This window comes from Cyclopterus lumpus, chromosome 21 (genome assembly GCF_009769545.1).
Source record: "Cyclopterus lumpus isolate fCycLum1 chromosome 21, fCycLum1.pri, whole genome shotgun sequence".
NCBI lineage: Eukaryota > Metazoa > Chordata > Actinopteri > Perciformes > Cyclopteridae > Cyclopterus > Cyclopterus lumpus.
In genome coordinates this window covers 11,052,654-11,067,552 of record NC_046986.1, presented here as the reverse complement: position 1 = coordinate 11,067,552, position 14,899 = coordinate 11,052,654, and the positions used below count along the sequence as shown (strand labels likewise).

The following is a 14,899-nucleotide window of genomic DNA, read 5'->3' as shown; positions in this document are numbered from 1 at the left end:
ACTGTAAAAAATATAATGTATCGTAATTTGTGGAGACCGCCATTCTGTCATAGAACCGTAATTTCATTGTATGCCTCTTAAGGTCACTTACTCAATGGTCTTTAGTTTTGTTGATATTTCTAGGCTAAATAAGTGGATTGACATGAACAACACAGCACTTCACTGACATATGTAATAGGTTAATCTTATAGGGATATGTCGATAATATGCGTGTGTGAATGGATTCTTTCCATTATTTTACATCTTATATCATAGTGTTAAGGTAAAGATTCCTTCATATACTTTATTTCCCCAAAGTAAAATCTTTAATTACTTAAATGAACACATTAATATCGATTATTTAGCCAACCACAACACGTAATGTTAAAAGACAGTGACCAACCTGAACAAATACTACTCACTGCTAATGTGAAAGAACATATCATAAAACCTAAAACCTTCAAACCACTTGTTCTTAAACGCTGCCACCCTCTAATTAACTGAGGATCATTTGGTTCATGCCATCACTGTATATATACGTGGATCATATTATTGTAATAATTCCCGGGAGAGCACTGTAGGCTGTAACCTTGAACATCATCATAGAGGGGGAGAGTTTCCCTCTTTAGGGCTGGATTAACGCATCCAGGGTGGGCTGAGGGAAGGTAAAATGACCTGTCCCGCCCTTCGTGACCCCAGGCCAATCCTGCACATTGCCAAGGCTTTGCTCTTTGCTCTTGAATATGCAGAGATCCCCAGCTTCATAGGCTCGGAAGAGAGAAAGAGTGTTGGTGGGGGGGGGGGGAGTTGTATCGCATTGCAGGGAAAATTAGTGAGACCAAAGTTGGAGTTTCTGTGTGTTGGGGGCTGTGAACAATGGTAGCTTTCTGTCAGACAGCAACTTCAAAGGTCTGCTGAGTGACTGCTCTGAGTTATACATTGTTGTAGATCACTGAGGAAATTCACAGATGTTTTCTCATACGAGACACCATTATAGCGGCTCAAGTACCCAGTAGCCTCAAGCATTTCTCCCTCTCTCTCCCACACACTCAAACTCAAAACTCACTCTCACTCTCACACTCTCACACATGCACCTCCCTCCACCCCCATCCCCTCCCCATCTTTTCTGATATCTCTTGTAAGAGACAGCTGTGGAACCTGTTTTCTCTCCAGCTGTCCAGAGAGTATATGGAAAGTTAAAAGTGTTGTGGCGTTGCCCCCCGACTGTCAAATCCACCGTTCTCACTGTCAGGTCGGTCAGAATGTTCAAAGTGTCCAGATCACAGGCAGCTCTGTTTTCTCAGATCCATTTGGGGTCAATACAATCATATCAAGTGGTAAATCACTCAAATAACATGATTTCTGTTGAACGATAGTGAAAAAGTATTTAGAGTGTGCTGCATATTCAGGGATGTCAATGCAGTTTTTCTCTCTCTTCTGCAGATTGCCTTCGTCAACTTCGAACTGGATCTAAACAAATGTCAGCAGCACATTTGATATCTATTGTAAATGTATATTTATTTCAAGTAAACTGACATTTTATATGAGTCAAATAAATGTGTTTAAACCGCTGACTTTTGAGCACTGTGTATTTTTTCTTCTACACCTGTTGACCTTTTTTACTAAATGTTTCATTTTGTTTTGCAGGGAATTCAGATTTCTGATCCAAATAGGAATATGAGCCACCAGAAACTGACTTTCATGTAGAAGAATACCGTCTGAGCTTTGTTTCCTCTAACCACAAGGCTGTATCTTATTTTTTTATTTCAAATTTTTTTTCTGCTAATCCCTAAATGCAGCCTCATACCCATCTCCACCTCTTAAGTGTATTTCTGTTCATCGACTTTCTGCTTTAGTGTACTGTAGGAAATACATGGATGGTACATACTGATTCCATGTTCAAACCTTTGAGGCAAAAACTATTTCTGTGGGGGTTCCTCCAACTTAATTTTTCCATCAAATACCGCAGGAGAAATTTCTTTTAGCCAAACCACTGCTGAGGTGACTCTGTAAAACGTGAGGTATGGCCATGAGACGGTAACGGTTTGGAGCCAGGAAATTACCTCAGGGACTGGACATTGTGTCAAGCACACGGTCATGAATTTCTTACAAACTATATCAAAGTCCTGCTCAGCCAAATCCATCCCTCCGCTGAAGTCCTATTGAGATGCATTAAAATGTAAGAACTTGCATTTAGGGCTGAACCTGCTATCTCAAAGGAAGATATCAATAATTTGGTAATTCTGATGGTTTACAAAATTCTTGCAGTTGTCACATATGTCTGAAATGTGCCTTTGCAGAGCATGACAGCTCACATGTAAAGCTGATTTAAGTGATAATCCACCCTAAATCCGAATAATATCTGCTATTTCAATGTCCTCAAATCAGTGCTGCTGTTCAGGATCATAATAAACCTTACTTCTGTTTTAGGTGGATTTCCCTTTTACTTTACAGTTGTCTGGTTTGACATGAGAGAGCAGATTACAACGTTTGACATTTATCTGACATTTAAACCTGGAAGTAAAAACTGACTGACAGCACTATTCTGCAGAAATACAAACTTTTAAAGAAGACTGTACAAATATTTACTGCAGTGACGCCAGTAATTTAATTGGTAACAGCTGGTTAACAGAGTATACAACATTTGATCATTTTATATACCTCTTTTCACCTGTTTTGAGCTCCACATTGTCAAAATCCCAAGAGTATTTATTACTAACTCATTGGATAAACACCAGTCAAAGGATTTTTTTACTTGTTTTGAGCTCTTTTTTTGGGTAAAATCCTTCAATACTAAAATGTACACATTTAATAGTTGAATTCCCAAGTTGCAACCGATGGCTATATAAATGGTTAACAAATAACTTATGATTGCTTTATAGATCATTCGGGATCCGTTAATATGAGCTAGTGTTGGGTTGCCAGGTTGTGAAAATCCCACTTATCCTTTCTGTTTGGTAATAATATTGTTATAACATTACACGCTCATGTGTCTCGTAATTTTTTTTCGTGCTGAAGGAGGATGAACATCAGCAAAATGGATTTTTCACAAAGTTCTTCTTCTTGCCTAAAACTGATTTGTAAAGCATTAGTACATTATTTATGAACCATTAGTAAAGCATTACATTATAAACTGTGTATAAAGGGTGCCTTATTGAAAGGTAGTACACATATGTCTTATGTCTCATGAAAATACTTCCATTCAACATTTAGAATGTGACCTCTGTAAGATGATTTTGAAGGTGTAACTTATAAAAGTATATTCACGCACTCTGGTAAAAGGCAGATTTAATACAACGTGGCTCAGGATTCAAAGTAGTGACCTTCTGGTTTTCCGTATATGTTTATATGTTCTTCACAATAGACTTCATCCACTGCTTCCATAACTTGATGTAAACAAGGTTAATCTCCACTATTTCTTATTTTTAAATCAGTGAACAGTGTACACCACTCACTCCTGTAGCCAGTTTTGTAGTTTAACATGGCTCCAGTGCAGCCCAGCAGGACTCCCCCTCTCCCTCATGACTGTGTGTAAAGCCGTGGGAGAGGACTGGGAACATTAATCCCTTCAAAGGAACAGATCTAATTCAAAATCTGCCGCTCCAAACTAGTTGAGAGGACAGTGATTGTTTCTTCAGGGAAGCCAGATAAAGATCAGAGAGTTGATATAGAAAACTACAACTTCCATTTCGACTGCTTTGCCACAAAAGTTTGAATATAATCTTTAAAAAACGGCATACTTTTGTCCACATTAAATGTTCCGTAAAGGAAAAATGGACAACATCTGATATTGTATTCCAGTTTAGCCTTTGTGTTAAAGTCCCCATACATTATGAATACATCTGTTTAGTTTGGATGCTTCAGTGAACGAGACCCTTTGCTGAACTTCCTCCCCAGACCCAACGAAACGTATATAAGGAAACATAATTGAGACATCCCCATTTCAAGTGCTGCTTTTGTCACCTGATTTAAAACAGAGGTTCCCCTTTTGTCTCGTGTTAAGTAACATGTTATAATTTGAATTAGCTGATGGGAATTTACCCTAAGGCTCTCAGCTTACATTTGGATGCTCAACAAAGAGAAAGAGAAGAAGAAAAAGAACAAAAAAGTAAATTAGGAATAAGGTTCTGATAGAACACATGATTAAAATGAGTGAAGGAGAATTAAGTTTTTTTTAATAATTCAGAGTTGGTATAATTAAGTGTTTAATGCTGTGTTGTAGCTCAAAGGAACAACAAAGAAAATGTAATTCAAATTAAAAATGTAAAAGAGACGCAGATTCTTGAGAGATGAGAACTTTGTGTTGAGTCACTTGATTTGGTCTCTTTTCCTCCATCAAACAGTCAGCCAACGCTCTTAGAGATCTCCAGAGATAACAATGTCACATTGTCACATAGGGTTCTGCTACAAATCCTTAATTACAAAAAGAGGATCAGATGACTACAGCATCCAATACCGGGGTCTCCAGGCGGCATGGGGGTCTTTGATCAAGAAAATCCAATTATTTGTGTATATACATTTCCCACATAGTGATTACTTCATTAATTGTCCCGCCTTTATCTCCTCCCTTCCCATCCCCCTTAATAATCAGCTCCTTTATCCAGACCAACAAACACACCATAGGAGCTTTGTGGATTCAAAGGATTTGCTTTCCCCTCTCAAAGAGCCGCTATTCTTTGATGATTGGGCAGCGGCAAACTTCAAAGTAATAAATCTTATTTCTGACTGGCTGGCGGCCCACCAAAGTCCTTATCAAATTCTAAGAAGTGATCCCTCACTCTTCAGATAGACCGAGGATATCTCGGAGAGAGGACGCACTGAAGAGTGGAGACCTGCTCGACGCGACGTTTTTCACTGCGAATGCACATATTTACCTAAATTAGTGATTTTATTCGCATTTGTTCTCACCGAGAGGGAGGAGGACGTTTACCATGGCAGCAGTGGCCGTACTGCGGAATGAAACACTCCAGGCTTTTCTCCAGGTTTGTGCGCAAGTTTATGTTTACTTTTGACGACTTTTTGGTAACTCGTAAACTTACTCATCCGAGTTGATTTACGTGTGGTTACAGAGTCTTTTTTAATTGTCTTGTGTCGTGTAATTGTATTCCTCTCGCTTATTGTTTTCTTCCGGATGACTTCTTCTGCAACATAAATACAACTTTTGTCTCACATCGGCGACGATGTAGTACACACGCAGACGCATCATTTAACCCCTTAAGTCGAATATCAAAACGTAACACATCATGTGTTTGCGTGTGCGTGTGTGTTGTTTTCTGTTGCTTCGTGAAGTGTATTTAATAATGATTGTAATATAGAACATGTGTGTCTCGGTTATCCAGGATCGCACTCCAAACTCCTCTCCAGAGAACTGCAAGCACTCTCCGCTGGCACTCCTGGCGGCCACTTGTAACCGGATCGGCCATCACCACGGATCAAACCACACCGATTTCCTCCAGGTCCCTTACGACCCAGCTCTTGGCTCCCCTTCGCGTTTATTTCACCCGTGGACTAACGAGGGAATACATCAGAGCAGCCTGGCCGGCAACTCAACTTTCGGACTATCCTCCAAGCCCCAGCTGTCTGCGCACATCCAGAGCTCGTTCAGCTCGCACCACGAACTGCCCCTCACCCCTCCGGCGGACCCCTCGTACCCCTATGACTTCTCCCCCGTGAAGATGCTGCCATGCTCCATGCAGTCTCTGCAGTCCTCCTGCCCCCCCACCTACGTCCCCGCCGTCAGCTACGCGGCACCGACTCCCATCCCGCCCGCCATGTCAAGTTTTGTCACGGGACCCTCCGGCCTTGTGCACCAGCAGCAGAGACAGTTGTCCCCGAACTCCGGAGAGGATATCCCGTGGTGGAGCCTCCAGCAGGGGAACCACGTCACTCACACGTCCTCCCTCGGTCCCCATCGCTTCCAGCTGCAGAGGGGCTTGGTGCTGGGACATACGGACTTTGCGCAATATCAGACGCAAATCGCGGCTCTGCTGCACACGAAGTCTCCTCTCGCGACGGCGCGGCGGTGCAGGAGGTGCAGGTGTCCCAACTGCCAGTCCTCCACGTCCAGCGACGAGCCCGGAAAGAAGAAGCAACACATTTGTCACATACCGGGCTGCGGGAAAGTTTACGGCAAAACTTCTCACCTCAAAGCGCACCTGAGGTGGCACTCTGGAGAGCGGCCGTTTGTGTGCAACTGGCTGTTCTGTGGCAAGAGCTTCACCAGGTCGGATGAGCTGCAGAGACACCTGAGGACTCACACGGGGGAGAAGCGCTTTGTTTGCCCGGACTGCTGCAAGAGGTTCATGAGGAGTGACCACTTGGCCAAACATGTCAAGACTCACCAGAACAAAAAAACAAAGTGCCACGACAAGACACTTGAGCACGTGAAACGGGAGGACACGAGGAATATGTTGTAACACGCCGTGTAGTCACGTTAAACAGTGTAGAAGTCACGAGTGCAATACAGTCAGTCCCACGTTAGTTTAAGTACTCAGTGAGCTGCGTTTTTATAGGGTATTTTTTATTTCATTTGTTGGTTTCTTACATCCTGAGAATAGTCTCTGACATTGCTGGTCTGTGTAGCACATTTTTTTTGTATATGTGTATATATATACATATATATATGAAGTTTCATAAGTTAATTTGGGACCATGGAGAAGTTATATAGCTCATGAGTTTGAATTCACTGTCTATATCATGTCATGGAAGACAAGTTGTTCAACTTGTGATCATTGTCTTCGGTGGACGATCTCACTCCGCTGTAAATTATATTTAATAGCTTTTGTTGAATGAAAGTGTCCGTTTTTTGCTCCTTATGGGGTGTTTTTAAGCATGCTCTTGAAAAGATCTGCTATTGTTGATATGACCCAAATACTGTGTGAGAATAAAGATTATAACATTTTCTTCAACTCTAAACTCGAATAAGTCATTTGATATCCCTGATGTGGGCGATGAGACAATCAGGTTTTTTGTGTAAAGAAATTGATTCAGTATTACCTGGATTGGTGTGCCTTGTGAATTGTAAAACCCAGCTGTTCATGTCCAACTATTTTGTTTAGTAAAATCTAAAATGTAAGTGATTTGAAGACGTTGAGGAAAAATGTGCTAATATTTAGTTTCCAGCTGTTGGTAATAGTAAAAAAGGAGTATTTCAACCAAGATAAAAACAATACTTATTGTCTAGTCTGAAAATAAAAGATTTAAAAAAAAATCCAAACTTTGACCTTCTGCTCCTGCTGTTTGTTGTTCAACATTTAACAGAAGCAACATGATATAGTCACAGAAATTAAGGTGGTCTTGAGTGTGAAAAGCTTCACAAAAATCATGAGAAATGTACATAGCTGTTTAAGAATGTCCAGAACAATGTAAAAGCACAAAATATAACCATGCAGCCTTAAAAATGTGGCCGCCATCTGACATAAAACGTGAAAGAAATCCATCAACCGTAGACCTGAGCGCTTTAAAGTTGCATGCAGATGCGAATATCTAGTAACATAATTTAATTAAACCCCAAACTCTACCTTTTCAGTAACTTCTGTAAATTATGAGGAGAGACATTTTACAAAAAATGTACTTTCCAGAGATAAAAATGTCAACAACCCTCAAAATAATTACAATTGTACATGAAGTTCTTCTGAGAATATCGCACATTTTCTTTCCAGTTGATGTACTATTACACTCAACTGTGGGACAGTTCTAATGTGGTAATGCACTCTAAGATGTGGTCTATTTGTTCTGTGCCTCTGTTTTTGCATTTTACTTTTACCTCTGAAGACTTAGGCTGAGATGAAACCCATTAGCCGAGAAACACTTTTAGCTGGAAAATCACTGCATTCATGTTACACACAGAATATGCAGCATGTTTAATGTCTCCTGTCTGACCGAGTCACTCAGAGCCTTAATGGAAAGTTAATAACAGTCCAGCTTTTTGATTCATCTAATTAGCAAAGAACTCAGTCTTTTTTCTTTTATCCAACGGAGTGGAGAAATAATTGCATTTATGGAGAAGGTTGCCCGCTGACTACACCCTCACACCTACATTAAAAATAATGTGGCTTTCAGTGCAGTAAACTAACTACTACTTGAAGATCATTATTTTATTGTGTCTTCCTCCACCCAGAGGGTCCCATGGCGACTAGAGATTTAAAGTAACCTGCAGGGGACAAAATAACTTGATTGTCAACTTCTTCATAACTAATCAGCACAGAAAGTGGATCACTTTTCAGTAACTGATAGATGACACAAACATCCAATTCGGTAACTCAATTCCTAGACAGTAGCATTGCTGCCTGTCAGCAGGGACTCAGTCGGCTTCCTGTCTGTCCTTTGAGGGATCAGTGAAAATGTCACAATGAAGAAGAGAACAACCGCTGCCATTCATTGACTTTTTGAGCTGTCAGTTATCTGCCTCAACAGCGCCCCCTATTGTAAGTAGCCTCAGTGATTCATCAGGGCAGACAAATATTGTGACGAATATAACCCACTACCATATAAGTCCATTTGATATTGAGAAAAATACAACTAAAATATAACTAATTCATACATAATTAATACGAGGAGTAATTCTAGACACATTCAACACTCAAATGCAAGTTAGGTTTGCAGGTGTTGTTAATGTTTGTTTACATCAGATCTATACTTTTTAATGATGAGTAAATTACAAATAAATAATACAGAGTTGTTTTTTTTAATCTATAAGCTAATTATATAAAATAAAATTAATGCACTTGCAATTTATATGGTCAAAGATTAATGATTGGACCTTCAAAACAAACAAAACATTGTCTGTCGCAGTTATTTATCAACTATAGTTTTTGGGCACAATTTGTTATATCATACTGAATTGTATACTATACTATTTTGTACATGCAGCCTTGTTGTACAAGTATTGCTAGTAGATGTAAAAGTGAGAGTTGTTTTGACCAAATCCCAAGAACGGACAATCTTTACGAATATTAACACGCATTCATCACAAAAAGAGGAGGATGTGAAGGAAAACCGTACAGTAATAAGATGAGATGTGACCATTTGAACTGTAAAGTCTTTATCTGCACATTGTATGATCCTATTATAAAATGATGGCTGTAGATGGATATGTTGAATGCAGCCGACTGGCTCCACACAAAAGCATTGTTCGTCTCTGATTTGGTTTCATTGTCCAAAATGCAGACGCTACTTTAACACCAGAGGAGGCTATAATGCTTAATTAGTAATAGAAAGGATGCCGTCTGTTGTGGCTTATAGGTTTATTTTCTTTAAATGAAAAAGATTTGATAACATAAAATAATCACATTACTAATGCCTGTCCGTGTATGACTTGAAATGATTTCATGTCTACTGTCAAACAGAATGAAAAGCATCATTAATATTATATAATTACTGTAGATTAAAGGATCATTCCTAATTATCTCAATCTGTTTGTCATTCTCTTCAGGGGTATACACTCTTTTAAAAAACCCTGTAGATGTATAAACTGCATTTTAGTTGTAAGCGGATTTTAAAGTGTTAAATGTTGAAAATGTCCATTACTGTAATTCCTATTATATATTTAACTTGTTTTTACACAGTAATAGTATCCAGCCGGCGCCAACACAATGGCCACTACCATGGGTGGACAATGGTAATAGTAATAGTGTTATACTTTATATTTATGTTGGGTTATTTACCCAAACTAAAACATGGTAGGGTTGTGAACTTTTTCTTTCAATCAAAGGTTAAAAACCACATAAATCAGAGAAATACACAGCAATTAACACACCCCTGACTCTGCTCAAAGTGCAGAACAAAAGCAAAAGAAATCATGTACAGATATACATACAGACATATATGTGTGTCTGTATGTATACATACAGACACACATATATCAACAATTACATGACAACTATGTTGAAATAGAACATTTGGTATTGTTGTAAAAACGTATATATCACTATCCATGATTGTTTATTATGTGTGTATTCTTTGCATTTTTTAATGTCACATGCGTATCATTTAGTACAATTAATGTATGATGGTTTTAGGGTCAAACATGAGCTTGTTGTGTCCAACAACAAGTCAAATCCAGTTTGGTAATGTAAACTAAAATGAGCCATGGTTTGGAATCTGTGCTATTGACCCAAACTGGGTCAATCTCTAAAGCAACAATTTCTAAACAGATATTAAATAGACCATATAGAGAGTATTATATAACAGTCATAGTCACAAAAGATATGTCGTTATATGTATACTAATTATTGATAAAGTTTATCATTTAAAATATGTTTACTCATTATATCTATTGATTAAGTATGTATTTATTTATAAATGCCCCTTCTCTCTCCCCTTCACCAACACATCCCCTGATGAAGGCCATTGGATGCAACTTAAAGCATCCGGTATCCAATAACTGAACCTTGTATCAATACTTTTTTGGCCAACGTATTTAAACTTTCGGGATTGCTGAAAGAGGAGTGCAGTTTATTATTTCACTTTCATTTTTGAATGTTAACGGACATTTTTAGGAATCATATAGATGACTTACACCCTCAAATGTCAAATTGAACAATGTGTTGCAATCAGGTGAGCTTTGGGGATCAGGTTCAGTCAGCAGAGGGACTGACTCTTTCATCAGACGTGATCCTACTTCACTGTGTCATTGGCTCTGCAGAAGCTGCTCAAAATAAAATGACTGCCAAGCAGTGGCATGAATCAAATCCCTGATGTCAACAGCTGTGCTTCTCTCTGTGGAAGATGGTTGTACTGCCGAAGGAATTTGCTGCTGATGCTACTTTAAGTATGGCGAGTGGAAAAGGTTTGTCTGGACGTTGAGATAAATAATTATTAAATCTGTCAGTAAAGCTGGACTGTATCCCTGTAAATGCCTCTGTGTCAGTTTAAAGCCCCTGAAATAGTTCAGTAATACATCTTAAGTATTTGAATTGAACAATTAATGTTCAAGTTCCGAAAATAACATTCAAAACAAACCTTATGTATGCTTTTTCAGATGTTAACAGTGCAAAGGCTCTGATTGGTGGTCATAAATAAGATGAAAATAATCTAAACCATGCCCCGCCCACCACAAAAACACAAACTATCTGAAAATGAGCTCACAATAAGCTGATAAAGAAAAGTGGTTTAGTAAAATAGTAAAATATGACACTACTGATGAATCATTGTACTAAGAACACAAAGTCAAGAGTCATGAAGCATTAAAGAATCACTTACAATATTTGGACTTTTCAGGTGTCATATAGTGAACTTTGTTCAAGGAGGAGATGAACAAAAAGGAGTACAAATGTAAACAACACAGGTAGGGATAAAATGACAATTCAGGAAATGTGTGTGTGATGTCACATAAAGGTGAGTCAACCTAATCAACCAATTGACCCCTAAGGGCAGTTGATTGTGCAACAGTGGAACAGAAATACAGCACAAAAACACAAGTTAATATCTGTTCATTGTGAATAGAAATATAAAATAATGAAATATTTAGAATACGCTTTTCCTTTCAGAAATTAGCTGAGAAAAGGCAGATGGTATTAGTTATTGCTAATGAGAGTCTGAAGTCATAAGCAAAAACAGAACTAAGTTTTATTTCACAATAATAAAACCTTGATACACAATTATACATGATGGACAGACAATACAATTTCATGTCAGTTACAGTTCAATCATGCAGTTAATTTAATATTCATCTAATTTTGCTTCTAAACTATGCCAATAGCAAACAGTAGCTCAGTTTCCTTGGTTGGTATTGTATAATTACTTGTAACAAACCTGATGTAGTTCCCTAAACCTGCCTGCTTGGTAGAAATATGTTTTTAATTTTAACCCAAAAAGGGACCTTGTAATTGGGAAACTGTCTCTCAAGACAAGAGATGTTCAGATCTTGAAAAACAAATCTAAACCACAGAATCTTCATGCTGAACTGACTACAACGAATCACCACTGGGACTGAATCGGTAGCGTTTAGCAGGAGAGCTCAACTCACTGGTGACGTACAGCACGTCCTCAATGAAAGCTTTGGGTAATTCTGCACAGAAAAACAACATAAACATTGGGGCGGGGACAATGGCCCCTTCCCCCACTTCATACCCCACTTACCTCCGACGCCTTGCCCGGACCCCACACTTCAAACGCGGCCTTCATTTAGATCTCATCTACACACCTGTAAAGTTGTGTCACTGCAACTTTCACGGCTGTGTCACTATCGCGTTGACACAATCTGTCAACAGACAGAAATACAAACGCCTTGTAAAGTAGTCTCTACATGAGACGTCTCCATGACGACTCAAAGAGACTAGCAAGGTGAAAACAACACAAACACAATGAACACATTGTCACAGCTAGTAATGATGTGATGTCATTAATAAACATTGTTTCAGCAGCAAGGGCCCCCGAAACAACATATGTTTACCTTCAAGTTATATGATTACTAAATGTTTGGGCGTTGATAAACAAACTAGATAGTCAGGGACGACAAAACTATTTGAATCAGAGAAGTGATTCATAATTTCCATCTCTGCCCTCGAAGTTCTGTGAGTTCATGCAGGAGCTTTAAGAGTCTCTCGCTGTGAGAAGGTGATGGGAAGTGTTCATGTCCCACAGGAGACCAGTATAAACTCCACCCAATGGTTCGGACAACACAACAGAAATGCAATAACTCTCGTGTTATGGCAAGATGACCTCATATTGAATCCCATCTGCAAAGCACAACAGTAGGAGACTGAACCAGTAAGCAATACAGTTGTTTCTTGGTTTTCTTGGTTTACTCTTGGTTTAATTTAGGCTACATGTGTTACTTTACTTTGGAGATGTCATTGCTTTATAATTTCATGGAGACATGGAGATTTATTTCCCATTGTTAAATAATTCCTCTGATTGTAAGTAGCAATTTTGAGTCATTTACATTTTTATGAGAAAATTAAAGGATTGTACTTTCGCATATTTTAATTGGCTTTTAATGAGAAAGGGGTATTGGGTATTTAAACCATGAAAAATTGTTAAATTAGATTCTAACGTTGACATGTTATATCTAGACATTGTTGTGATAAAGAGAAAACTTCATGCTAGTTCTGATTTAGATGGTGACTCTTGAACGGAGGCTGCATGTTTTATACATCAGTGATTAAAATGTAATTAAATGTATTATTTATTTCATAACTGGTTTCCATCTCTTTATTGAATATATAAATATGTTTAGATGCAGATACGCATTTACATAGATTTACAATATGCCCAACAATACAGTAGCTATAAAGGTGCTACTCCCTACTCCAATCAGGATGCAACCTTGTTTACTTTCTGTCCTTGACCCTCTTTGAGCTTCAACCTCGGTCAAATAAAGAGGTAACATCGCATTCATATATTAAAATAACCTTTTATATATCCATGTCCCTCTCTCTCTCTCCGGCTCTGGTTCAGGTGAGGAAACCCACCAAATCTAAAGCTCACTAATAAACACAATATTTCAATATTTTGAATCTTTAAAAAAATATATCTTTCATATATATTGTTCAAAAGCACAATACTTGAAGTATAAAGTGATAGGAAATGTAAATAAGCAAAGTGCAAGTGCAACATTATAGTACTATACTTTAGTAATTGTACTAAGTTATATTCCATCCCTGTCATTACATTCCCATTACATGTCTGTGTCCCCTAAAAAATGAATAAAAGATAGTATTATTATTCTACCCGAGTCAAAACTTATTTTCAGATTTCCTGCAGCTATTTCTCACCATTGTCATGTGACATTGTCATGTGACTTGTACAGGAAGTAAGTGTTCAGAATCAAACTGCTTTTCAGCCACAACAATCTATCTGTTCCTGCTTGCATCCTCAGCCCTGCGGTCACAGTGTCTGTATGTATTGGTTTATCTTCTTCATACCTATTTTTCTTAAGGGATTTTTTGTCAAATATCTACATTTTCCGAGTTTGTATTGAAATAAGCTCATCTGTTTAATGTTTTCTTAGCTCCTTTGGTAAATGTGACCTCATTGGAAAACACTGTTTGTGTTTCCTTTCCTAACAATTGCATGTGTTCATAAAACACCACCTGTCTGTAAAGTTAGTGACAGATGGTCAAAGCACACGTTTGGGTAGAGGACACTATCCGAGGGAAAAAAGACTCCGAATCACATTACATGTGATTAACAATTAGTATTCGGAAAGAGTGTTAAACTGGAACAACTATTGTTGACCTTATTATACTTAAGTTGTACTAGAGCAAAATAAATGGTCAACTTTTAGTAGGTTTAGTGTCCTTGACTGGACTAAACTGGGACTATTTTCAGTATACCTAGAAAACACTCAACAAATAAATGATATATAATCTGCTCTACTTTGAAATATGTTACAAATACACCTGCAGAATATAATAGTTATTTCACAAATGTGTTTTAAGTACACTAAGTAAATCATGTTTTAAGTCCTTTCTAATTTACTATTAGTTAATTTACAGAGATGTTAGGTGTATTTGTTTTTTAATGTATTACAAATACACTAAACAATACATTTGAAAATGTGTTTAAATACAGTTGGATGGTTTAGTCCATTGGTCCACCTCGAGGTCGGGTTGCCTCCAAGGGATCATAAGATAAATCTGAGAGGTCATGATTAATTAATGATGATGGAACAAAGAAAAAACAACATTATTGTACACAAATTAAATTGTTCAATATTTTTAGAACCTTTTGTAAAATATAGGAGTGTTTACTTCTACAAAAAACAAGGGGAAATGGTTTTTTTTCTAACTCGGAGACACCTGAAACATAACAAAGAGCCTCAACTAGATGTTCAGGGTTACCACAGAAAAATAGTTTCAATTTTCAGATTGCAGATTTAACATTTGTACCACACAGTGTGTCATTCGCCTTGTTGAAGACTCAACTTCATATTACTAGTAAAGGGGCTAAAGTATGTTGTGATAAACTGATAAGA

The 14,899-nt window shown here is 38.0% G+C and overlaps 2 protein-coding genes across 3 annotated transcripts in view; both read left to right on the top strand.

Annotated features, from left to right (window-relative positions):
• Nucleotides 1-1,541, top strand: part of myo3b (myosin IIIB) — a 55,189-nt gene extending 53,648 nt beyond the window's left edge. For both annotated transcript variants that reach the window (XM_034561438.1, XM_034561439.1), the window contains one exon: nucleotides 1,423-1,541. The gene's annotated coding sequence lies outside the window, so the exon portion shown is untranslated. The remainder of the gene's footprint in view (nucleotides 1-1,422) is intronic.
• A 3,369-nt stretch (nucleotides 1,542-4,910) lies between these two features.
• On the top strand, nucleotides 4,911-6,463 carry sp5a (Sp5 transcription factor a). Its single transcript, XM_034562094.1, has 2 exons — nucleotides 4,911-4,961; nucleotides 5,319-6,463. Exons 1-2 carry the CDS (start codon nucleotides 4,911-4,913, stop codon nucleotides 6,393-6,395), a joined length of 1,128 nt encoding a protein of 375 aa, XP_034417985.1. The 3' UTR covers nucleotides 6,396-6,463.
• Nucleotides 6,464-14,899: the final 8,436 nt, after the last annotated feature.